The sequence below is a fragment of the Siniperca chuatsi genome, linkage group LG2 (genome assembly GCF_020085105.1).
Source record: "Siniperca chuatsi isolate FFG_IHB_CAS linkage group LG2, ASM2008510v1, whole genome shotgun sequence".
Taxonomy (NCBI): domain Eukaryota; kingdom Metazoa; phylum Chordata; class Actinopteri; order Centrarchiformes; family Sinipercidae; genus Siniperca; species Siniperca chuatsi.
Window position 1 is genome coordinate 6,302,500 of NC_058043.1, and position 25,345 is coordinate 6,327,844.

The 25,345-nt window shown below is 39.6% G+C and overlaps 2 protein-coding genes across 6 annotated transcripts in view; both read left to right on the forward strand.

Annotated features, from left to right (window-relative positions):
• il17rd (interleukin 17 receptor D) overlaps positions 1–19,724 on the forward strand; it is a 30,461-nt gene extending 10,737 nt beyond the window's left edge. Inside the window, exons 2-16 of one of the 2 annotated variants that reach the window (XM_044210433.1) lie at positions 924–978; positions 5,298–5,420; positions 7,792–7,910; positions 8,915–9,035; positions 9,739–9,783; positions 10,485–10,636; positions 11,124–11,189; positions 11,343–11,397; positions 12,097–12,207; positions 12,459–12,643; positions 12,798–12,913; positions 14,437–14,679; positions 15,052–15,663; positions 16,663–16,946; positions 17,159–19,724. In XM_044210433.1, coding sequence (XP_044066368.1) covers positions 924–978; positions 5,298–5,420; positions 7,792–7,910; positions 8,915–9,035; positions 9,739–9,783; positions 10,485–10,636; positions 11,124–11,189; positions 11,343–11,397; positions 12,097–12,207; positions 12,459–12,643; positions 12,798–12,913; positions 14,437–14,679; positions 15,052–15,663; positions 16,663–16,946; positions 17,159–17,283 — 2,412 coding nt within the window. In that variant the 3' untranslated portion in view covers positions 17,284–19,724. The remainder of the gene's footprint in view (positions 1–923; positions 979–5,297; positions 5,421–7,791; positions 7,911–8,914; positions 9,036–9,738; positions 9,784–10,484; positions 10,637–11,123; positions 11,190–11,342; positions 11,398–12,096; positions 12,208–12,458; positions 12,644–12,797; positions 12,914–14,436; positions 14,680–15,051; positions 15,664–16,662; positions 16,947–17,158) is intronic. The other variant, XM_044210442.1, reaches the window with a different exon arrangement.
• A 2,088-nt stretch (positions 19,725–21,812) lies between these two features.
• The window catches only part of arhgef3 (Rho guanine nucleotide exchange factor (GEF) 3), a 39,061-nt gene continuing 35,528 nt past the window's right edge, over positions 21,813–25,345 (forward strand). For 2 of the 4 annotated variants that reach the window (XM_044210545.1, XM_044210550.1), the window contains exon 1: positions 21,813–22,078. In XM_044210545.1, the coding sequence (XP_044066480.1) occupies positions 22,044–22,078 (35 nt within the window). In that variant the 5' untranslated portion in view covers positions 21,813–22,043. The remainder of the gene's footprint in view (positions 22,079–25,345) is intronic. The other 2 variants (XM_044210567.1, XM_044210572.1) reach the window with 1 other exon arrangement.

Below are 25,345 nucleotides of genomic sequence, written 5' to 3' on the forward strand. Positions count from 1 at the left end.
CTGACGCCATCCGATGGTGTTACAGGTTGTTGTTCCTGCTTCGGTCAGTTAGAGAGGAGCACCCGAAGAGTTAGCAACAGGCTAGCAGCTGTGTTTTTGTACCGAGGTGCTTACAGATACTGAATTCATTCTTTTATGTTTACATCGTACCACCGTGTAGCCTAATGCAGTCCAAAATAAACAGTTGTCAGATCATGTCTAATCTAAAATAGCTGCTTGGATTTAATGCAGTTATATGAGGATATACGGTTGCATCATCCTTGACATACTTTTAACATACTGTATGTTAAAATGTCAACTACTAATTGATCAGGTGACGTATATGGTTCACATTCTTGAGGCATTTTTTGAATTTCCAGGGTTGAGGCACTTCAGCCAAAACTTTGGAGTTTAGTTGCTCTTTAAGAGTTGTTATTTCTGTAACTCGACTTACAACAACCCTGTACAGCTGCTTGTACTCGTTTGATGTTGTTTGTGGCAACTTTTCTGTCACTATTTTCTGGTTCTGGTGCAGGATGACATCCCCATTCTTAATCCCACTTACAATGCTCTGATTGATCGACTGTTTCTCACACCTTGGAAACAGCTGTTGATGTGCACAACACACCAGACCTGAGATGTGGGTGGTGATTCAGATTCAGGTCTGGAACCAGGCGACTTACCAGGCCCCTGACAGCCACCCCAATAAAGACAAAGACAAATTTAAATATCCAATATTCTTATCTCTAAATAGGAATCGTAGCCTACATTTGATTTAAATGATTTTAAGAAGCCTAAATGGTCTAGCAAACAAACAGGACCTGGCTTACAGGGAATGTTTAGAGTTTAAATACATTTTATTTACATAGCCCAACATCACAAATCACAAATCTGCCTTTTTATTTTTAATGTTGTGTGGTTCTCTCTCTCTCTCTTTCTCTCAGGTGCAGTCTGGTGCAGATGGAGGTCGCAGGTTGGCCGTCACCCTCAGAGCTGACAGTGAGTTCCTCTGTAATTCAGTAAATTTGGATAATGACTTTGGTTTATCGTGAATTCCCAGGTGCTGGAACCCTCTTTACTTTAGGTAATTGCCCAGATGGTGGCACTATTCCAAGCAACCTAATATTTTGGCATCAAACTCATAACAGTAAAACCTACAATAGAACTTATCTTCATGCAGGCAGTGGGGATTGGGATGTCAGTCAGTCCCTATTTATATCCAACATTTAGGTCCCTGACAATCTCTCCCAAAACTTGTTTTGCGGTGTCATAACATCATCTGTGAATATGCATATTCCTTTTAAAGTAAAAATCAATCACACAATTTGATCAGAGCCTAAAATCATTTTTTATTTTCCGTCATCTTACCCAGCGTGAAAATCTGAAACCCCCCTCACCCCCACATCTCCACCCCCATCATCCTCTTCCTCCTCCTCTTCGTCTTTTGTTCTTTTCTCTCTAAAAGTCAAGTTCCTGAGCCGTAGCCGATCCCTGCTTTCTGCTTTTGTCTGTGACCATGAGCGAGAAGCACTTTCAGATTACTCTTTGTGTGTGTGTGTGTGTGTGTGTGTGTGTGTGTGTGTGTGTGTGTGTGTGTGTGTGTGTGTGGAGAGTTTGCAGTTTTCAAGCAATCCCTGTATCAAACTGCAAGTTTAAAGGAGTTCTCTTCCTGAAAACAGAGAGAAGTAAAATAGAAATCAGAACAAAATAAAGTGTAAAAACAGTGTAATAATGATCAATATGTTCACTTGTTTTATAGGAATAATACATTCACAACTATATTTAGCTGCCTTTTATGATTGGATCATATAATATAATTTAGATTTCTGATTATGACTCCAACTCTGCTAATCAATTCTGTTTTTCATTGAATCCTGATTCCCTGATTCTTGGTGCATTATATGAGAAATAAAATAAAATAGATTGAAACCACAAACCACCTCTATTTTCAGCAGATTAAATCTGTCATAAATTACATAAATCCAAAATTGGATTCACATAAGAATTGCAATTAGGGCTGCAGCTAAATTTCTTTTAAATTAAAAAAATAAATTAAATAGCAAAAATGCCCATCACAGCTTCCCAAAGCCTAAGGTGGTCTTCAAATGTCTTGTTTTGTCCGTCCAAAACCAAAAGGCATTCAATTTACTGTCATATATGACAAAGAAAAGTAGCATTTCGTCGCACTGTAGAGCCGAAACCAGAGAATGTGTAGCATATTTTCATAATTTCTGCTTGAAAAATTACTAAAACAATGAATCAATTATCAAATTAGTTGCAGATTATTTTTTCTGGCGATTGACTAATTAATTAATTGACTAATTGTTTCAGCCCTAATCACAATTCTTGTCGTCTACAATTCTGAGTTGATTCACAGATTCCAATAATCGATTTTTGTACATTATTTATTAAGTTATGTTGACTGACTGGACAGAGGCAGGCTAGCTGTTTACCTCTGTTTCCAGTATTTATGCTAAGCTAATCTAACCATGTCCTGGCTGTATTGATCTTCTCATCAAACTCTTGGCAAGAAAGTGAATAAGCGTATTTCCCAAAATGTCAAACTATTCCTATAAATACAACGTATTATCATGACTATTCAGTGTTAGCAGAGGGTCGTTCGGTCCGAGGGTCTCCCAGTGAATTTAAATGTTCAGCTGCTTCCACGACTCCTTTTCTCTAGAAAAGCGATTCATTTTCATTTAATCTAATCTTAACACATATTAGGTCACCAATGATGTGGGGGTCAGAAGGTCATGTGACTTTGAAATAATGATGCATCCTGTTCTTAAGAAGAGATGAAATGAAAAGTGTTGAAACCCACTCACTTTAAGCCAAAGTAAAGCGCTGAGGTGTTTTAGCATGACAATCAGAACCAGCTCATTGTGTGTGTGTGTGTGTGTGTGTGTGTGTGTGTGTTGAGGGAGTGACACACCTCACTGCTTCCTTTCCTCTCCACCTCCAGCTTTCAGAGGAGGATGGAGGAGAGTCAGAGGCTTCCTCTCTCTCACTCTGTTTGCAGTGATGTCATGGGGAATATAAAGCAGGGTGACCTTTGACCTCCTGTAGGTCACTAATGGAAGATGATGAGATCAGCAAATCTTAACACGAGTCTGATGTTATTCTGTACGTTTCTTATTTCTCATATAAACAAATGTGTATCCAGAGCCTGACATATCTTATTCCTCTGCGAGCAACCAGGGGGCGATCAAAATGTTTTGGCTTCACTTCTGGGGAGCTGTCATGTCGTCCATCTTTATATACAGTCAGTGCTCTGAATGGTGCCTTGAACTGGCTTCTTCATTATAGCAACAGCAGCCGTGGCTCATGGGTATTGTAGTATTTAGAGTTATTCACCATACCACACTAAAAAAACAGATTTCTCAGAAACAAACTTAGAATAATTAAATATGATGGCCATAACATAAAGCTATAGTAGCATTGATTTATCCAGGAGACAGAATCACACTTCCTCTTGCTTCCCTGATTCATCTTTGAAGAGGAAGAGAGGGGTGTGTGAGGGTTACAACCTCAATCTCCTCCTCTTTGCTTCTTAAACTAGAATGAGAACAGGAGGAAGAGGAGCGGGGAGGTGAGAACTAAAGATGAAGGTTTTCCTCTTCCTCCAGCAGTGAACTTCTCCTTTGGCCCTCACATCCCTCTTTCATCCTCCTCTTCCTCCTCTCCTTTGTTTTTAAAAAACTGACTACAAAGAGGAAGAGGAAGAGGACGCACAAGCTGCGACCTTCCCCACCTTTATATCCTAAAGAGAAGCTTTATGATTGAAGAAGAGGAGAAGAAGAGGAAGAGGAGAGACCAGCCGTGACCTTCTTCTTTAGCCCTGAACATGACCCCCGCTTTGAGGAGGCGAGAGGAAGAGGAGCAGTGACTCGTGTCGTATCCCATGCTCTCTTAACCTCCTCTCAGTCATCTCCATCCTTTTAAGCTCCTTTCCTCTGTCCCATCTTCCTCTTCCTCACCTCAATCCACTCCGTCAATAGGTGGCTGGCAGGAGGAAAGAGGAGCAGTCAGTCGTGTCTGAGCTCACGCCCCCTTTTCTTTCTGCATCCTAAGTCCATCTTTTCTCCTCCGATTCCCTCTCGGTTCATGGCTGGCTGCTCCTCCCCCTCCTCCTCCTCCTCCTCCTCCTGCCCCTCCATCTTCGTCCTTCACGAGGTAAAACAAGAGAAATGTTGGGAACAGGAGGAGGCGGGATAACGGTACATATGGTGATTGAATGAGTGAAGGTGTGGTTTATAAAAATATGAATGACAGGTCTGTGCTGATGTAGCTCTGACAGCTGGGGAATGTGGAGATATGATCGCTACATTATGCTACTGCTAACAATATGTCAAGTCAAACTATGCGTGTTTGCTAAGCATGACTTGACTTTATGTTCCTACGCTTTTAATCAAAGAACCAGATATTTTCCAACACAGTTGTTTCATTCAACAAGGAAAGTTTCATTTCCATGTTCACGTCATGTCCAGCTGTCAGTCTCCTAACATTGTCTATGACAAAACAAACGTGACTTTCACTGCAGCAACCCTGGAAGCCTGAAAAATCTCCTCACGTCACTCTATTCAAAACTCTTCCTCGCTGCATTTAGGAACAGACAGAACTTTTACAGCTCGATGTGCCTCATTGCTTGTACTGACGAAGTTTCATGTCCATCACCGTGTTGAAATGCTCCAACGGGCTCACTGTCATTCAGTGGTGGAAAGTAACTAAGTGCATTTACACAAGTACTTTACTGGAGTATTTCCATTTTCTGCTACTTCATACTTCCACTCCACTACAATTCAGAGGGAAATATTGTATTTTTTACTCCACTTATGATGTATTATTCCAGATAAAGATAAGACTTTATTGATCCTTTGGTGAAATTCACAAGCTACCCGGCAGTATATATAGCAGAAAATAAGGCCCACCTTTACCAACTGCAACATTAAAGTGATGTACATACTAATGCATCAGTAATTATAATACAATAATATAATATACATTATTCTGAAATGGGCCATTCTGCGTAATGAGTACTTTGCTGATACTAATTGTTAGTAATGCTGATACTTAATAACATTTTGAATGCAATACTTTAACTTGTAACAGAGTATTTATACACTGTGGTATTGCTACTTTTACTTAAGTAAAAGATCAGAGCACTTCTTCCACCACGAGTGGTCAATGATGTCACCATCTGCACCATGAGGTCATAGGTGTTAAAATATGTAATAATTTGTCGGAGAGGATGAAGTGTGGTTGTATGTGCTGTTGTTGATCTCTCTCTATTTCTGTCCATGTCTCTCGCCCTGCAGACTGTTCATTAAACTACCCGTTGGGGAAACATGTGATTCATGAGGTCACCAACGTCTCCTTCAGCCATCTTTCCTGCGAGGATCAGGCCGCCGTGGTCGTCCACTGGTCTGCAAGTCCGCTAGGTACCTGTCTGTCTGTTTGCTTACATGTTTGTCTATCTGTGTGTCTGTTTACCTGTCTGTCCATTGTCCCTTTACATGCCTCTCCACAGGGAGAGATTTAGAGAAAGGAGGGAAAGTGAGGGAGTAAAACCTTCAAAGTGCTCAAATCTGTAAATTTACCCAGCTCTGTGTGTGTGTGTGTGCGTGCACGTGTGTGCGCGTGTGTGTGTGTGTTTCCCTTTGATCAGGCCTGGAGAATAAGAGAGAGGATCACATCTCACACTACAATACCACGATTTGACCGTGAAGGAATTGTGTGTGTGTGTGTGTGTGTGTGTGTGTGTGTGTGCTCAGTGTAAGGTGAAAGCTCTCTCTCTCTCTCTCTCTCTCTCTCTCTCTCTCTCTCTCTCTCTCTCTCTCTCTCTCTCTCTCTCTCTCTCTCTCTCTCTCTCTGCAACAATACAGCCTGTTGTTTTCTCACAGAGAGACAGAAACCTTCCAGAAATGTCACAGTCACATGTGAACAGCTGCCAGAATCCGTCATCTGAAAAACCAAAAATCTGTCAGATGTCCTCCTCGGTACCTGCACAGCTTCTTCCTGCTGACAACTTCAGAGCCGAAAGTTTAAAAACAAACAAAGTTGGAAATGTTTTTCTTCAGCTGCCCAACATGTTTGTCGGACCCTGCTGCAGCCAGAACAGAGCAGTGTATATGTATAAAGCGAAAACTGGGGTTTAATTTCGATCCAGTGTGATTGTCGCTCATCTTTTATCATACTTTTCTCATTTTACAAGATATTTGCAGATTTTTCTGAAACATATATACTTTTACTAAAATTATTTATCTTGAAACACTAAATATCACTAAATCATGACACATGAATAAGACAACGTTCCTGTCAGTAAGCAGTAACAGTTTCTTTTCTGATTAGATTTTACAGGCTGTAGCAGGTGGAGGAGTCCTGCTTTGGTTTATTGAGAATTCAGGATATGACAAGAATTATGTGACTGCCAACAGTCATGTGATCCTCATCATATTACATAACCATTTCACGTTGTTTTCATTGTAAATTAGTTGAATGTTATGAATTAGGATTAGGAATTTATTGCAGTTTTAGAAAGGAAAAAATACTCAGGTCATTTAGCAGTTTCTACATTCAGTCCTCTTGAGTTTAGTCTGTCCTGCAACACCTGATATTTGCACTTGGGGAATCACATGACGTGCCACATGTGTTTTACACTTTAGCCATAATACTTTATAGACATTAACTTTTATTAGGTGGGCGAAAGCTAAAGGTCTTAATAACATCATGCAGAGATTTTTTCTAGTCTTATGTGATTATGTAATCTGGGCTTAGATCTTACATAAAACACATCACGGAGAAGTGAAGTTATTTTAAATAATATAAAAAATATGGGTTCACCAAAATCAGTAGGATTCATCCTTTAGGGTAATAGAGCCATGCAGCTAAAAACTGAGCACAAACCTGCCGTCACACTGCAGCTGTCGTTAAAATGCAAAAACATCCTCGTCTGTCCTCGAGAGAGAGAGAGAGAGAGAGAGTTAGAGAGAGAGTTAGAGAGAGAGAGAAATAGGTGTTCAGGAATCTGCCTCAAGACAGAAAAACCTGTTCTACTACTCGCTCGCTCGCTCGCTCTCTCTCTCTCTCTCTCTACTCCCCACAGAGCTAATAGGAAAAACATGTCCTATGGATGTAAAGATATAATTACAAGACAGCCGTGTTTTCAAAGAGCAGATAGGAGGAGGGGAGGAAACGAGAAGAGAGGAAGAGGGGGAGGGGAGGGGTAAAGGAAACAAGGAGAAGAGATGGGTGGAGGAATACAACAAGAAATACAACAAGAAGAGGAGTGGAGGGGAGGAAAGGGAACAAGGAGAGGGCAGGTAGATATAAGAGGAAGCCAGGAGGGGAATGAAGGGGAGGGGAGGGAAAGAAAAAAGGAGAGGAGGAAATAATAAGAGAAGAGAAAGGGAGGAAAGGAAATAATTAGAGAAGAAGGGGGAGTAAAGAAAACAGTGAGAGGAGGAAAGGAAATGAAACGAGGAGACGGGGAAAGGAAACTTACTTGTATTTGTATTTTTAACTTTAATTGTCAAAACCTGTCAATATTTTTTAGAATTACTATATTATCTTACTTATCTGTATATATTCTAATAGCACATTTTTTCTGTTTATGTTTTTATTTCACACATGCTTTGGCAATGTTAACATCTGTTTCCCAAGCCAATAAAGCCCCACTGAATTGAACTGATAGGAATAGCAGAATGAGGTAATAAGAGGGGAGGAGAAAAGGAAAGGAAACGAGGAGAGAAGGATGGATGTGGATCATTGTTGGAGGATGGAGAATCTGAACTTCTTGTTGTCTCTCTGCAGGAATCGAACACATTAAAGGCTTCAGAGTTTATCTGGAGGACAAGAATCCAGAAGGGAAACAGTGTCAACATCTCATCCTCAAAGACCCTCGACAGCTCAACTTCTCCTACAAGAACACGGTAGGACCAAAAATAATGACAAACTAACCAATCACAGGGAAGGCAGCTGCTTGTTGTTGTTGTTGTTTACAAGTGTTAGCTATAGTATATTTTTAGTTTTTTTGGGGGGGGGTTATATTCATGTATTGCTGGCTGGCTGGTTAATGTTGTTACCTTTTTTTTTTCAAGCATTTGTTCCCAAAAATGTCAAATCTAAAAAGCAGAGCTTAAAGAGATTGGTTCTGTTTCTGTTTTACTCACATGACATATGTACGTTGAAAGAGTTATTGTTGGCTGTAATCATTTCCCTCCTCTACATACTGGCCGGGAAGTGATCTCTTCCTAACTTGACTCAAAATCCACAGTCCTCGTGTTTCTGTGCTGAGCTCCGGTGGAGGGATACGTCCCGATATTCGCATGTAGATTTGTTGCAGGGACAAAACACAGGCAATAAACTTACACATGACGGCCAGGAAAAGATAAACGCTTTATTATTTCAACGAACATATGGGCATGTATGTGAGTATTGTATTAAGATAGACTTGAAAACATTTTTAACCTATCCTTTAAATATCTGTATCCCTAAACTTTGGAATAATTGCCAAACAGACAGGCTGAATCTGTAGACATTTAAGTAGCTATTGCATTTATTATTATTTATTTGCTTGTTGGTGTCTTCTTTTTTACTTTAGCCTGCCAAGGGACTGCAGATGAGAATAAGCCCTTTGGCCAAATCTGGCACATTACATCACACGAAACTCAATTAATGTGCATTGTCCCTGATGAATAAATACAGCAAATATGTTTTTTAAACAAAAGATAACCTTCTTTTTGTGCAGCACTTTGTAAACTTGCCTCCTAAGACTATTAGTATACAGTGTTTTCATTGTTTCCTTCCCTAACTTTTGATGTTCACCGCAGTGACCAAAGATGTTCGATGGAACCTGTTCATGTCTTTATTTTACTGTTGTTATCAGACTCTTTGTATTATTTATTGTTGATTCATTATTGTTTTACTCATACAGAAGCTGAGCAGTCAGCCATTCAGCGGTTTGACCTTTGACACCGACTACATGGTTCGTGTTGTTCCTTTCCCGACTCTGATGAATGAGAGCTTCTTCCCTCCGTCCTTCCTCAGGACCAACTGTGAGTCCAGCTGTCTCCTCATCCAAACAGGATCAATTAGTTAACTGATTAATTAAACAATGCTTATTTATTGTTTTACCCAGAGTCAGATGACAACATCTTGCATGTGTTTAGCTTAGCACACTAGAAGCAGAAGGAAACTGCTAGCCCAGCTCTGCGAAAGTAAAAATGATGCAGTCCAACAAATCCAAAGGTGATGTGGTTTTTAACAAGGTTTACTGAACTGCAGCGACTGGAAACAGCATCTCTAAATTCTTTGTATAGTCCTCATAGTGGGGTTGGCAGGTTTGAGCTCTGTCTTTACTGTACTGTCAACAAAATACAGCTACCTCTTGATTGGGTTGGTTACTAGCTTATTAGCTAACAAGAATCAACACGTTGACAGAGTTGTTGGAAGGCTGATCCCCCTCCCCTTATGCTAAGTAACAACAAACAAAGGAACTCTTCTTCTTGCTGTCTGTAGCGCATCATCTTGTTTTCTAGTGCGCTATGTGCAGAACTTGTCTGTGTATGCAGACCCAAGATTGTAGTATGTATAGAAGCGCTTTACATCCTGGACCTATCTCTGCACTGGACACACAGAGATGAAAAAAGTATATTGCCCTGAAGTGAAGATGAGGACAATGAGAACAGAAACAGACAGGGACAAGCTCTCTAACCATTTCTGTGTGTGTGTGTGTGTGTGTGTGTGTTCATCTTACAGCGTGTGAAGTCCTCCTGGGATCAGACAACCTGGTTTGTAAACCATGTAAGTTCCTCAGTGTCATCGTCATAACCAGAGCCATATGGAGACAGAGTTAGTCCAGGATTGTCTTGTTTTTAGAGTAGTTAAATGTAAGTAATACATTCCCTTGAACTAATTTTAAGCCTAAAAGAGTTGACACAGTTTCTCTCTGTGGATGGAGCAATTACAAAAAGTTTTAATCCAATCAGCACCATGAAAAAGTTTGCAGTTATTTGAGATATAAAGTTATTTCTACACCCACCTGAACAAAAAAACCCGGTGCAGATGTTTTACATTAAAAGCCTACAAAGAGGGATTATGTTTTGTCATCTTTGCCGCATCTTTGAAGTGGTTGAGTTTGAGTGTTGAGTTTGACAGTTGCTTAACAACGACTGAAACACATGATTAGTTACTGAAAACAGTGTTAATGTTAAACAGAGAAATGGAGAGCAGCAGAGTGGTGAGTCTGACATGACTCTTGTTGTACTGAAAACAGAAAACAGGGAGGCTTCTTACTAAAATATGATCAAATATACTTAAAAAGAGGAAATCTAGAAATAAAGACAGTTATCTCTGCTGTTGAGGTAAACAAGAAAATTGAGAATTTATGGTAATTGGGACATTTAATTAATACTTTTTTACTACTAATTGTTAGTTCCATCATTAAAGGGCAATCAGTGCATGTCTAAAAGAGTGGAGGTTAAGTTTTGTTTCTGTCTGCGCAGTCTGGAAGCCAAAAACCCTGAACGTGTCTCAGCTGGGGTCGAACCTCCACGTGACGTTCGACCACGCTCCGGCCTCCTTCGGCTTCCACTTCTACTACCTGTACTACAAACTGCGGCAGGACGGACCCTTCAAACTGCAGCGCTGCAAACCAGTAAGTATGGTCAGGTTTGGAAAGTCACAAAACATTTCTGATTCTGCCTTCGGAAAGCAGGTTTCAGACGCTGTTACAAAGTCTTTCAGTAGCCAATGGTACAGGCTGCAGTTATTTTGCACTTTTCTACCTTAGCAGACAAAGCACTTAACAATTAGCCTGTGGCCTGGTCATAAATTTGGGGTTCAGTTTCTTGCTCAAAGACACGTCGACGTGTGGGCAGGTGGAGCTGGGGATCAACCACCAAACCTCGACCACCGAGATGAGTGGAGGCTGGAGGTTTACGTTCTGGTGTACTAGTTGTTGCTCATTGAAAAGAAGTTGATTCCAGCTCTGAAAAGAACATTATGACTGTTGGTCTGATTTCCCAGCCCTTGTGATTTGTACATTGTGGGAATTAATTTGTTACTTGTTGCTGATAAAGATATGATGCTACCTGAGTTTTCAGTTGATTTAGTCAATTTTTTAATAAGTTTACTGTGTGCAGGACGAGAACCAGCCCAGAACTACATGCATCCTCCAGGACGTCACTCCAGGGACCTACACTATAGAGGTACATAAGCACAGCACAGGACTGAGCTTCATTTACACAACACATTTGATATAATGCAAAACACTTAAATGATAAAATTCATATCTATCTGTTCATATGTTGGATTGATAATTTTTCCCTTTCTTTCACTACTTTACCTCTTTTCTGTGTCAGTTGAGAGATAACAGTAACACGACCAGGAGGCAGACTCAGTACCACGTCAGCCAGGGTGAGACACACACACACACACACACACACACACACACACAGTAATCAATTTAACTGTCTAGGGCTGCAAGTGATGATTATTTTCATTATCGTTTAATCGTTTGGTCTATTAAATGTCAAAACAGTGAAAAATGCCCATCACACTTTCCCACCCAAGACGATGTCTTCAAATGTCTTGTTTTGGCCGCCCAACATTACAGTTTTCTGTCAACTAATTGATTAATCGATTAATTGTTCTAGCTCTTTAACTGTATCAGTTAGGCACAAACTTTCTCAAATTACTGTTAAACAGTACACTAAAATGTGTTTCTGAAAACATTTGAGTTGGGATAGGCAATGCAGTAACAGAATCTTGATTCATATTTGATCAGCACTGCCTAGTTTGACAGTTTGATCTGAGTTTCGTGAGCCTGGTGCCTTGCACTGTATCAACCAATCAGAGCAGCAAAACGTGTGATTTCAAATCTGGACTGGAGACGCTCCTCTGTCAGTCATTGTATCAAACCCGCCCCATGTTAGATAAACAGCTGCCCGACTGAATCCAGGATGGGTGGAAATCTGTTTGAATGGGAGAGGGGCCAGATGTTTTAGCATTTACCATTATCCGTAATTCTTACATAGTTGTCACATACTTATATAGTTACATAGTGTTACTTTATAGGACTTTGTCTCACGCTGGGTGTTTGTGTTTCGTCTCCAGTCCACTCCCCCTGGGCGGGGCCTATCCGTGCCATGGCCATCACAGTGCCTCTGGTCATCATGTCCGCCTTTGCCACTCTCTTCACTGTCATGTGTCGCAAGAAACAGCAAGGTGAGAGCACTAATTATTGGTGATACTGCTTGTTTTAGTTCACTATAAGTCTCCTGCACACTCGTGTTTAATGAACATTACAGGCTCACAGGGCTTTTAGTCTTGGTAACACTGCGAGGTTCAAGGAGACCTCAACATCCACTGTTTAATGAATTTGTGAGCTGGGACAAGGATGCTCCATTATTTGAGAGTGGACAGATGTAACATTATTCTAAATCACTAACCCGTCTTGTCCATTTGTCTCCTCTTAGAAAACATCTACAGCCAGCTGGACGAGGAGAGCAGTGAGTCGTCCAATCACAGTGCAGCTTTGAACACGGAGCGGCCATGGCCCCGCCCCAAAGTATTCATCTGTTACTCCAACAGAGACTGTCCCAAACACATCAGCGTCATCCAGAGCTTCGCCTACTTCCTGCAGGACTTCTGCAACTGTGAGGTGAGACAGAGGCAGACAAACCAGACAATGGATTGATGATAAGGAGGAAAAGTGAAATTATAAATAAAATGTTGAAATTAAATGGCCATTTAAATCAAAGTTCCTTTTTGAAGGTTGGGGTGTGGTTCTCAAATCCCTGTTGACTCATGTTCAGGTTGTGTTGGACCTGTGGGAACACCTGGAGATGTGCAGAGAGGGTCAGATGTCGTGGCTCAGCAGACAGCTGGACGAAGCCAACTTCATCATCACCGTCTGTTCCAAAGGCCTACGGTACTTTCTCTTCTGTCTTCCTGTCAAAACTACTGGTGACGTTTTCAAAATGCCTTCAGCTGCAGTTCCTCCAGTGGCCACTAGGTGCTGCTAAAACTTTCTGACTGCTTTGTGGTGAATATCCCCAAAATTCTCTAAAGTAAAAACATAAATATTTAAATTTCCATAAGAAGTTAGGTACTCAGAAGTTATTGTATGTGTTGGTAGATTGTTTCATTACATTAAATTGATGCTTAAACAGCTATATGTTGTCCCTCCATCCTTCCATAGTTCTTTCTTTACTTCCCTTTTTCTTTCCATCCTTCTTATTGGTTTCCTATTTTTCTTCTTTTCTTTCCTTTGCCCTTCCATCCTTCCTTCAGACTCACCCTGTTTCCCTCTCTTCTCCCTTTCTTCCCTCTGTCTCTCTTCCCATATCAAATGTTTTTTGCTCCCCCAGAGCATATATATTGCCGTTGTATCTACTTGGGGTTATAATGTTAAAATAAGTAAAATATGTAACACAAATTCCATACGTTACTCATGCCAAGAATGCCACATCATGTCTCTCGGCATATAATTCAACAAATCTGTCTTATATATGTATAAACATACGTTTGCCCATAGGCACATTATAATCCTACATCACAAACATACACACATACATAGCATACATACATATATGTGTAGATACACACATACCAGTATCTACTCACATGCAGTGGCGTTTTTTGCCACTTTGGGGCATTATCACCTTTTAAGTTGATATGGTGAACTTGTTAGGAAAAAGTTGATTAATTACACATTCAGCAGTTAAAGAGCAACATTATCATTCATTTGCAGTCATGTTTGTGTCCACCTGATTAATGTATGTCCAGTATTTACTCTCTTTTAGCTCTGATTTTGGTCTCTACCAACTCCTGAGAGAAATATCTGGCTCTTTAGCTGCTAAATGCTCCACTATGTTCACCAGCTAGTCTCTAACTGTGTCTGTCTGCTGTTTGGTGCTGAGCAGGTCTACAGTGGGTTTTTAGGGCTTTTTGCCTGCTGAAAAAAGTTGTGGGCCGGACAGCTAAACAATGACCAGAAACTCACTATAAAGCTCTGTAAAGCTGAGGGGAGCTGCAGAGTCAGGTGGTAATTCTCTGTAGGAGTGATTACTTTCGCATTATCATTTGATACATTGTTATTATTAAAATATCAATTATAGCTGCTTTTAATGAAATAATCTCACCGAAGGCTCACCCAAGTTGAGAGAGCCCCGAGCTACAACCGCCCCCATGGTGTGTTTGATTACGTTGAAAGATCTGGTGGCTATAGTGGATGTTTTCTCAAGCTAATCGAATAGACCACCCCAAACTTATAAAACGTATTAACTGATCCACAGATGGAGTATCAAATCTTCTCTAGACTAAGACATGACATTAAGTCATGGAACCAACTTCTTGCTTTACATCTTTCCTTCTGTTCTTCCATCCATCTTTCCTTGTTTTTACTTCTTTGTATTGTATCGTATTCTAACCGGTTCGGTTCTCTTCCTGCAGCTACTACGTGGAGAAGAAGAGCCGCAGAGGGAAGACACCAGTCAGTCGCCGTAGTAACAGCAGCAGCAGCTCTCCGATTGGTGGATCAGGTGGTGACCTGTTCATTGTGGCCGTGGCCATGATTGCTGAGAAGCTGCGACTGGCAAAGCAGAGCGGGACTCCGGAGCTGAACCGCTACATGGCGGTTTACTTCGACTATTCAACAGAAAACGACATCCCTACAATGTTGAGTCTGGCTACCAGGTAAATGCAACACTATGGACAAAATAACAGATAACACTTTCAAAAACAACAACAACAGCAGCCCTACACTATCTATGTGACCAGTGGTTGATTTATCAAGAACATAATTGGAAGATTAATCAATAATGAAAATGATTAACTGCAGCCGAAGAGAAAATACAACATTTTTAACAAAGTAGAGGAATATTACAATTCTTCTATTATGTACATTTTTGTTGTTTTTATTTCACACCTGCTTTGGCAATGTAAACGTCTGTTTCCCATGCCAATAAAGCCTTTTTGAATTGAATTGAATATTACAGGAAACAACATGTGGAAGATGGTTATTGATATTTTCTGGCGTTAAAGTTGAAAATAATGTCCTGTGTTTAGGTTTAAGTTGATGGATCAGCTGCCTCAGCTCTTCAGTCGGCTCCACTCCAGTCAGTCCAGTTTGGCTGATCGCGAGTCGCAGCCTCTCAATGTCTCCAGGAGGAACTACTTCAGAAGTAAGTCCGGACGCTCGCTCTACGTTTCCATCTGCAACATGCACCAGCACATCAGCCAGAACCCCGACTGGTTTGAGAAGCAGCTGGCTCCTTCAGGAGGTAACTCAGCCTCCTCCGGCCCCTCCTTGAAACATCCTCCTCTCCCTGCTGACCCGGCTCCAAGCCCTCCTCCAAAGTCTCCCTGCGCCTCCTCCTGTTCTCAGCCCGAGCAGAAGTTTGACTCCGGCTTGGTGCTGAATGAAGTGGTGGTGAAAACACCGTCGCTGGAGGGCAGAAAGGGAGCGCCAAGGAGGAACATGCTCCTGCTGGCCCCTGGCTCCAGTCCCAGCCTTAACCTAGGCCCCAGCCACAGTCCCAGTCCTGGTCCCTGCCCCAGTCCTGGTCCCTGCCCCAGCCCTGGCCCCTGCCCCAGCCCTGGTCCCTATCCTAGTCCTGGTCTCTGTCCCAGTCCAGGCCTGCCACATTGCTCTCTGTCTATGCTGGGACCCACTTCAAGGTAAACAAGGTGTTATATATATACATTTAAAAAAAAAAAAGAAATTTGATGTCTTCTTTACCTGAGGTCTTCCTCATACACCTGTATTTATTTGTGATTTGTGAGATCATCATCTCCTGATTAGATAAGATTAGAGAAGCGGCCAAATCAGTCTCTTATCTTTCTGAAAATGTCTAATATCAGATGACTCATTTAGGCAACTTAGGAGAAAAGGCCGTGATGTTTCATCATTAATTGCCTATTAAATACAGGTGTGTTCGCTTCTTTACTTTTACCTGAGGAAGACCATCTGTGGTTGAAACATTATATCAGTCATGTCCACATGAAATAAAAGTAGCGTCCTTTTTTTCGTGTGCATAATTTGGTCTCCACTTTTCTGTCTCTCTTCATCAGCTTAAGCATGACTAGTTAAATGCACACCGCTCCACACCGTTAGCTTGAATATTTACATTATGGCAGAAAGCAGGAGTAGTAGTAGTAGTTTTGAAGCATGATAAACTGTGTATATATTATTAAACTGATTAGCATTAACACAACAGACACACTTATTGCTCTCTGTCAGCTCAGTGTCAGCATGGTTCTCTGATGCACTGACCTCAGACCAGCCTGCACAACCGGACCCCGCTGCGCTGTGCACTGTTAATTCGTCCGTAAATATTAGCTGCTAGTGCTGTTTGAAAGCCATACTCCTGCTGCAGCGTCAGCCATTATGCTGCTCTGAACAGAGCACAGGAGGATAACAGAGCGCCAGCAGATCTGGGACCGGCTGACCACCTGCCTCTTAACGGATCACGAATGCATAAAATAATTAAATAAAAGCAGCGCAATTAATATATCATAACGGATTAAAGAGTAAAAAGTATGCTGCATTAAAACTACTCTGACAAGTACAATTTACTCAAAAAAGGTTACTTGAGTAAATGTAACTCGTTGGTCTCCACAGCAGATAACATGAGACCACTTGTCATTCTGACTGCTGCTGCTTTTCTGCTCCTTCAGGTCCACCTCTGGAATATCTGGACTGTTACCAGAAGAGTCTTCCTCCTCCTTCTCCTCCTCTTCCTCTGCTCCCTCCATCCTCCAGGATGGGGTGTGCCCTGTCCCCGCCCTGGCAGAAGAAGGCCATCCTTCCCCTCCAGAGCTCCCGCCTCCTCGTGATTCGGGCATCTATGATTCGTCTGTCCCTTCCTCAGAGCTCTCCATCCCCCTAATGGAGGGACTGTCACATGACCAGGCTGACTCCTCCTCCCTGGCTGACAGCGAATCGTCTTCTTCTGGGCTGGGTAAGGCTGGCTGTTTGGCAAATACTACAACTTTTTAGAAACTCGTCTGATGTTTTTTTACAATTAAAATACCATTCTGTACTATTATTCTGCGTTATAATTTCATTTTAATTTATTATATGTCATATTACAAATTCTGCTCTCATTTCCTCATGCAACTGAGTGAAGGCAAAATAAATGACGTCGCTCACACCTGGCCGTGTGTCTTTCAGGTGACGAGGAGCCGCCTGCTGTCACGTCGCTCAGCTGCGGCGCTGCCACAGTTTGTAAAGCTGAGCTGCACCACCATCACCACCTGGAGCACAGTGACGGACTCGCACCTGTGGCGTCATTGTAGGGGACACTTCCTGCCGATCAAAAAAAGGACAAGCCCAGTGATGTCATCACCAAAAATGTATTGGTCTTGGATCTGAACCCTTTCTTAAAAGTGCTGCCAGCCATCGTCGTGGAAACGAAACTGGAATTGATTAAAAGGCACTACTGTGGTTCACCTATGGAAATGACTGACTTCTAGAACGTTGGTCTGTAGTAACTATAGTAACCACTGAGTTAAAGAACCCTGGTAAATATGGTTACCACTGAGTTTTAGAACACTAGTCGTTGGTGACTATGGTAACAGCTGTGTCGAGAACACTAGTCCCTAATAACTATGGTAACCACTGAGTTCTAGAACACTAATCTTTGGTAACTGTGGTAACGACTGCGTTTCTAGAACACTGGTCCTTAGTATTTACGATAACCACTACATTCTAGAACATTATTCTGCAGAAATTATGGTAAACACTGCATTCTACAACACTGATCCCTGGTAACCACCGAAGCCCCAGAGTTTTAGAACAGTAGTCCAAGTAACTATGGTAACCACTGAGTTCAAGAACACTGCTGCCTGGTAACTATGGTAACCACCGTGTCTAGAACACTAGTCCCTAGTAACTAAGGCGACCCGCTGGTCGCCCTACCTGGATGATTTTTGAAGGGCTGGATCTCCAGACGCTGGCAGAGCGGACCACCAAACCAAAGACTGCCGCAGCACTGTTGATTGAGTTGATGTTCGGTACCAAAACATGATGTGGAAACAAACTGTTTGTTCAGGCACTTTTTGATACGGAAACACAGGAAGACACAACGCCATAAACACGTCCAGATGTTTCCCGGCAACAACATCCAACGGGCTCTAAGCACCTTCTGAGATTCTGTTATCCACAAAGATTTTTTTATCAAGAGCCGCTGAATGTGTCATCACCTTAAGGACTCTGAAAAAATGACAACATTTCAACTCAGAGGATATTTTTTGTATTATTCTCAACATTTAGGACCAAAACCAAGTAAACAGTAAATACTTTGGGGAAAACCACATATTCATCAATGAATGCTGTCTTTTAAAAAGTGCCATTCATTTAATGTGCCTTTTTATTTTAGGAGGAGCATTTTCATTATAAAGGGGAATTCCCCCAAAACAGTTAGTAATAGAACATTTTATCAATATTCATTGGATTTTAATGAGCGCTGAGTTTTTCCTCTTATATGTTTTAACAGCATACCTTATTTTAAAATGTTTTCAACATAGAAATGTTTTCTAAATGTTTGTTGACAATGACTCATCGTTGAAGCTGGCTAACCATAAATCATTTAACTGTCAAAGAATATTGACAAACTGTTAAAGAACTGTCAAAAATGTACTAAAACCTGCTAATGTGATGTAATATGGTGGACGAGCTGTGTGAATTAGGGTTAAATTGAAATTTAGTTTTTATTGAATTTTATTTTCTCTGTATTTTAATTCACAAATCCAGAACATACAGTACATTTGAAATTAATTTGGCTGGTGGTGCCACTCCTACACCATAACGTATTGAATACCGTGGTTACATTAAGCTTGTGATTACATATTTTAAAGTACTGAATATACATTTATATATACATTTATAGTTATGTATTTCTTAATGCTTTGTAATCCTTTTCTAACATTGTTGCGGGAAGCAGCGATGATGGAGGCATTATGAAATGTTTTAAGATTATTAATGGAAGTCCATTCCTGCCAGAACAAGAAATAGATACATGAAAGATGTCAGATGAAATTATGTCACATTTTTTATCTACTAAATTAAAATTATGAGATAATATGTTTGGCCCCTTGAAAGTAAGTCAACATTCTGAATTCAAAATAATCAGAAAGTAAGTCAGAACTTTTTACTAAGTCAAAATTATGACTATAACTATAATTTTGGCTTAAAAAGAAAATACTTTTAATTATCTCATGATTGTGACTTAGTAATTCTTATTTGAATAATTCCTAACTTTTCATCCTTTGTTTTTTCATTTCTTGGTGCAAGTGGGCTTCCATACACGTCTCAGTTATTGATCCCAGGAACACATTTCATATCTGACACATGTATAAAAATGACTGTCAGTTAATAATTCTTTCATGATCAGCCGCTGCGGTCATTTTGTTCTCTCTTCTGGATCGAACCATGAGCTCTGTGTTTAAAGTTTTATAAAGTCTTATATTTTTTGACTCAAATATTTGAGTTGCTGCTGAAGGCAGAGCGACGACTTCTGATTCGTCTGCAGGTTTGAGTTTGTCGGAAGGGAAGATTCAGCATTTCCTACTTGTAAATATTATTTTTATTTTTTCCTGGAAATGTCTGCTCTGCTTCAATTTTGTATAGTTAAACTGTTGTTTTACTATTATTTCTACATTTTCTAGGAATGTACTGTTTTATAGTACTTTAATGTAGGAAATAGATAAATCCATCTAATAAAACATTCCTCTTTTCATCTTTGATTTTAATCTCTGACTGTTAAGGGTTTGTGAATTTAATAATAAGCAGTTTTTTTGCAGTTACTTAAACCAGATTACTAAAATTTATAAAATCACAATATGCATATTTTTTAATATGTAGGAAGTTACGGAGCAAAACGTAGTTTATCAGGTAACCAGAAGGATAAATACTTGAGTACAGTACAAATTCATGAAGAAATACTCGTATATAAGTATTTATATTGCTTTACAACTGCTGATCATCTCTCATTTGCTTCAAGCTGACTAACATGTTTTAGTTTCTTACAGTAAAACACACACACACACACACACACACACACACTCTGACATAAAAACCAGCAGACAGCTGTATAGTGTTTGAGCTGTGAAGCTTCAGTGCTTGAAACAACAGAAGCCTCTAAAACTAACAGACAGCCCAGCACTGGTCTACCTTCAGAATAAAAGCACAGGCTTTGTCCCCGTTAGGAGTCAGGCTGCAACTAATAATTAATTCATTATTTATTAATTTTTTAATAATCAACCTTAATTGTTTTTGGTGCAGATTGAAACGTTTCTGTAGCTCTGATATCAAAAATGTATCTTATATATCTCATATTTAAAGGGTTTCCCCTCGGGAAGTATTTCTGATATCAATTGCTGAAAAGCTGCATTGAATATTAGATTTAAAACTAGTATTGAATCGACTCTAGAATTGAAAATACCATAATATATTCAATTTTAAAAGTTATTTTTTCTTGATGAATGACTTTTATTCTATTTAAAGAATTTTGCTGATTTATTTTCTGTTGATCAACTAAACGATTAATCGACTAATCATTTCGGCACTAGTTGGGAGACAATTTCTTCTAAACTGTCTCCTATTTCCATCACATATAACACAGATTTTAATAGGTAAGTCTGTTATTTAATGGGTAAATATATTCACTTGTTGGTCATTTTCAGTATTGGACAGTAACTAAGTACATTTACTCAAGTACAATTTTGATGTACTTGTACTTTACTTGAGTATTTCCAATTTTGTACTTTTTACTCCACTACGTTCAATTGACACTTACACTTATTAGTTCATTTTTACATTAAAAAATATGACATACGATATGATACAGTACTATATTACTAATCTACCCAGTAGTATAAAGTATCTAAAATTAGCTCCATATTGATGAACTACAACATTAAAATGCTCTCACATGTATTTGTTAGTGATAATATAATATTCTGTAATAATATAACTCTGTGAAAGGAGCCATTCTGCATAATGAGTACTTTTACTTTTGATACTTTAAGTACATTTAGCTGATAACACTTCGGCACTTTTACAGAAGTAACATTTTAAATTCAGGACTTTTACTTGTTACAGAGTATTTTTAGACCATGGTATTTCTACTTTTACTTAAGTAAAGTATCTGAGTACTTCTTCCACCACTGGCAATTTTCAGTGGTGGAAAGTAACATTAACTCACGTACTGTAATTAAGTACACTTTTGAAGTACTTGTTCTTTACATGCATTTCCATTTTAAGCTACTTTATTCTTCCACTCCACTCCACTTCACAGGGGAATATTGTGCTTTTTACTCCACTACATTTATCGGACAGCTTTAGTTACTAATTACTTTTCAGATTTTTATTTTACAAAGAAATCCTATAATACGTTTCTAAAATTATATATTGTTAAGGGTTGAACTACCAAATAGTAAGGTATATAAAGTATGGTAGTTAAAATTAACTCCACCTCGATCAGGTACAAAATTGATAGTATAATAATAATAATAATAATAGGATAATGTAGTATATGACACAGTAGCATTACAATGACAGGGGCCACTCTGCTGCCTAATGAATGGGCTACTTTTACTTTAGTACTTTTTGTTGCTAATACTTTTATTTAAGTGAAATTTAATGAATTTGAATGCATGACTTTTACTTGTAACAGAGTACTTTTACAGTGTGATATTGCTACTTTTACTTAAGTAAAGTATCTGAGTACTTCTTCCACCACTGGTCATTTTCACCTCGGAAGTGTCCAATGAATTCAGCTGCTCTTATTTTGAAGGCGCCACCGGAAGTCGGATGTCTGGCTGTTACTCGCGCTTGGCGCTGAGATGAAACGAGGCTCTGCATTAATCACAGCGACTCACAGTTTGTTGTTCGGCTGAATCTTCGGGCTGAAGTTTGACTTTGACTTATTTCAGAAGGAGAAAAGTTCGTTTTCACTCACCGGAAACGGAAACGGTTCGTTTGCTGCGTTTGTTCTTTTTTTAAAAATCAGTCGATTGTGGATCTTTTGTGGCTCGTTGGGAGGAGCTGCAGCCCGATGCAGACAGGTGATGGATGTCGGCGGGGTTCAAGGTGAGAAGCTGCGCTGCGAGCCTCGAAAGGATTAGTTCTGGTAAAGAAAAAGGCAAAAAAAAAAAAAAATAATAATAATAATAATACAAAAAGACGATAATAATGGGCGTTTTCTGTTAGTGTAAGAGAATCAGACAGGGAGTTAACTCTTCCATCACATGTCTGTCTGTCTGTCTGTTACGTTATGAAAGCTGTGGGGTCATTGTATAATGATCAGTGGCCGAGAGACCCTGAAACACACTGTCTACTAGAGAGAGCGGGGGGAGGGAGGCAGAGAAAGAGAGGTTTTTATTGCTGCCCTGTGAGTCACAAGTTTGCTGCATGAGAGTGACTTATAGCCTGCAAATACACACACACACACACACACACACACTTCTGTAAACAGTTTGATATATTAAAGCCTACTGATACTACCAGAAGTAGCCACTCAGATCCTTTACTTAAGTAAAAGTAGAAATAACACACTGTGAAAATATTCCACTACAAGTAGAAGTCCTGCATTGAAAACCTTATTTAGGAAAAGTGTGTAGTATTATCAGCAAAATTTATTTAAATTACTCATTCTGCAGTAAAATGATCCCTGTCAGTGTTTCACTATTATATCTGACGTTTCTGGATTAATATTACTGCTGCATTAATGTGTGTGTTGCATTTTACTGCTGCAGATGTTTAAGGTTGAGCTCATTTTAACTACTTTATATACTGTTATATACTTGTAGTTTAATCTACAGCAATGCATCATATTCTACTAGATCATCATGTTTGTAGCGTCGCGTATCTCTACAAAGTCAACTTTTCATGAGCTCAGAAAAACAGCCCTGTTTTCAGCTTTGTGTCGATTCATTTTCCAGCTGATCCAAGAGGGGTTTAAAGAGTTTATTTAGCTTAAGAGGTAGGAGACTTTTCTCGACACATAAAGGAACATTTCACCCTTCAGTTTATCACAAACATTCACATTCAAAAGCACCAAATTTGGAGATACGTGGTTTTCACTGGACAGGGAAGGGTTTGAAAAATAATTGTAATCTGCAAAGTAACTAAAGCTGTCGGACAAATGTAGTGCAGTGAAAAGTACAATATTTGCCTCTCAGCTGTGGTGGAGTAGAAGTATAAAGTTGCATAGTCTGGCAACACTCAAGTAAAGTACATGTATGTCAAAACTGCAATTAAGTCCAGTACTTCAGTAAATGTCTTTAGTTACATTCCATCACTGGATACTACTGAATCCAGAGGTTGCAGTACAATAATAGAAATAATAGCATTAGCAATATTAGCCGTAGTACTGGACCACAGCATTATCAGCACCAGTGAAAACATGCCTAATACTGCGGAGCTGGTGTCAAAACAACTGCCAGAAGGGATTCAGAAAGAATTCAGACACAAGTTTTTACATGTAACGTGTTAACTACCCAAACTCAGTTTTCTGAATGAAACTTGTAATTAAGATCTAAAATGTTTTTTAAAAAACAGCATCTCATCTGTGGTTTTGATCAGAGTGACAAACACTGCTTTAAAATAATCTCTAAGTAACTCTCAAATTTCTGGACACATTTCAACGTCCGTATGCATCACTGTCAATTTTCTGTTCATATTCTGAGATCAATAGGTATCTATTACTGTGCTTGATTGTAAAAGTTGAGCTCCTTGTCATTTGAGCAAAGATAAAACGATGATTATTTTGTCGACACCTAACAACTGCAGCTCCCGTGAGGCTTGAACAGCGCTTCTATGGGATGGCGTAGGGACGGGTGATCGATCTATCAAGGTGCATGTAATGTTATATTGCAGTATCAATATACATCATGATATTGTACATTTTCCAGAATTTATGGACAAACCATTTATAGATCAAATAAGCATTTTAATAGACATCTTTTTGGGATAATCCAGCAAATTAAATACCTGAAAAAAATCAAGGTACTTCCTCATATTGATGCTAAATTACTATAAATCCAGTATTGCTATAATCCCGATCTGCTCATCAATGTGCAACACTGCCCACAAAGGCCCAAAAAACTGAGATATTTAATAAACATTATTGAGAAATCTGTGACGCTTCCCAAATTTCCATCATCTGTCATCATATTGCCCAACCCTGGGATGGCAGGTCAGTTTACACAGTTTCGCCTCAGTTTTATGTCCTCACACATCCGAACGTTGCCCAGTTTCCTGCTGCAGGAAGATGATGTTCACTGCAGTTTACAGTAAATGAGGTCGTACTGCTGCAAAGTACTTTTTTTTTTTTTACATGATTTTTTAAATTATTGATTAATTTGCTGGTTATTTTCTCGATTAATTGGTTAATTATTTGGTCACAAATTAGGTAAAAAAAAAAAGCCGTTATGATTTCCCACAGCACACAGAGATGTCTTCAGATGTCTTGTTTTGTCCAACTAACAGCCAAAGATACGGTTTTCTATCATGTATGACAAAGAAAAGCTGGAACCACCAAATATTTGGTATTTTTGCATAAAAAACATTACTGAAACTATTATTTGATTATCAAAATTGTTGCTGATTAATTTTCAGTCATTGACTAATCGTTTAATCAACTAATCGCTGCAGCTCTAATGTCTTTTACTCTCTTTTCAAAGCTGCATTAATTGATTTGTTTAGGCCAGTATGGGGCACAAGACCGCCATAACAAGATGACTGACACACAGCCCTGAACTAGGAGCTGACCTTATGAGTTGTTATGGCAAACTACTTCCACATCCAGCAGCCAGAGTAACATTATCACCGCATCAGAGTCGTGTTTCCACCTGATGAATATGAGTCAAATATTCACTCTCCTTTTAGCTCTGCTTTGGTCTAGAATATCTGGCTCTTTAGCTGCTAAATGCTGCACTTTCTTCAGCAGCTAGTCTCTAACTGTGTCTGTCTGCTGTTTGGTGCTGAGCAGGTAGAGTACAGTGGGTTTATCAGAGCTTGTTTGATGAAAACACTGATACTGACCACAAACGGTAAGTGTGCAGTAAAACCAAAACTAGAAGAGGTAAAAGAGGCTAAAAACTCTACCAGAGACACTTTCACATCTCACAGAGTCATTCGATTTATTGTTAATATAAAAATATTGATCAGTGGTGTTTTTGTATTTACAGTAAACAAAATAAATCCCCAACATTTTAAGTAAAAGCTGAAGCAATGCGACCGACATGTGAATGCGACCGTGCAGTCGTAATAACAGATGAGGAGACTTGAAGCAGTCGCTGTTGATCTTTTGGAGGAATGTGGTTCTGCCACTGTCGAGGGACAATGAAGAAGTTG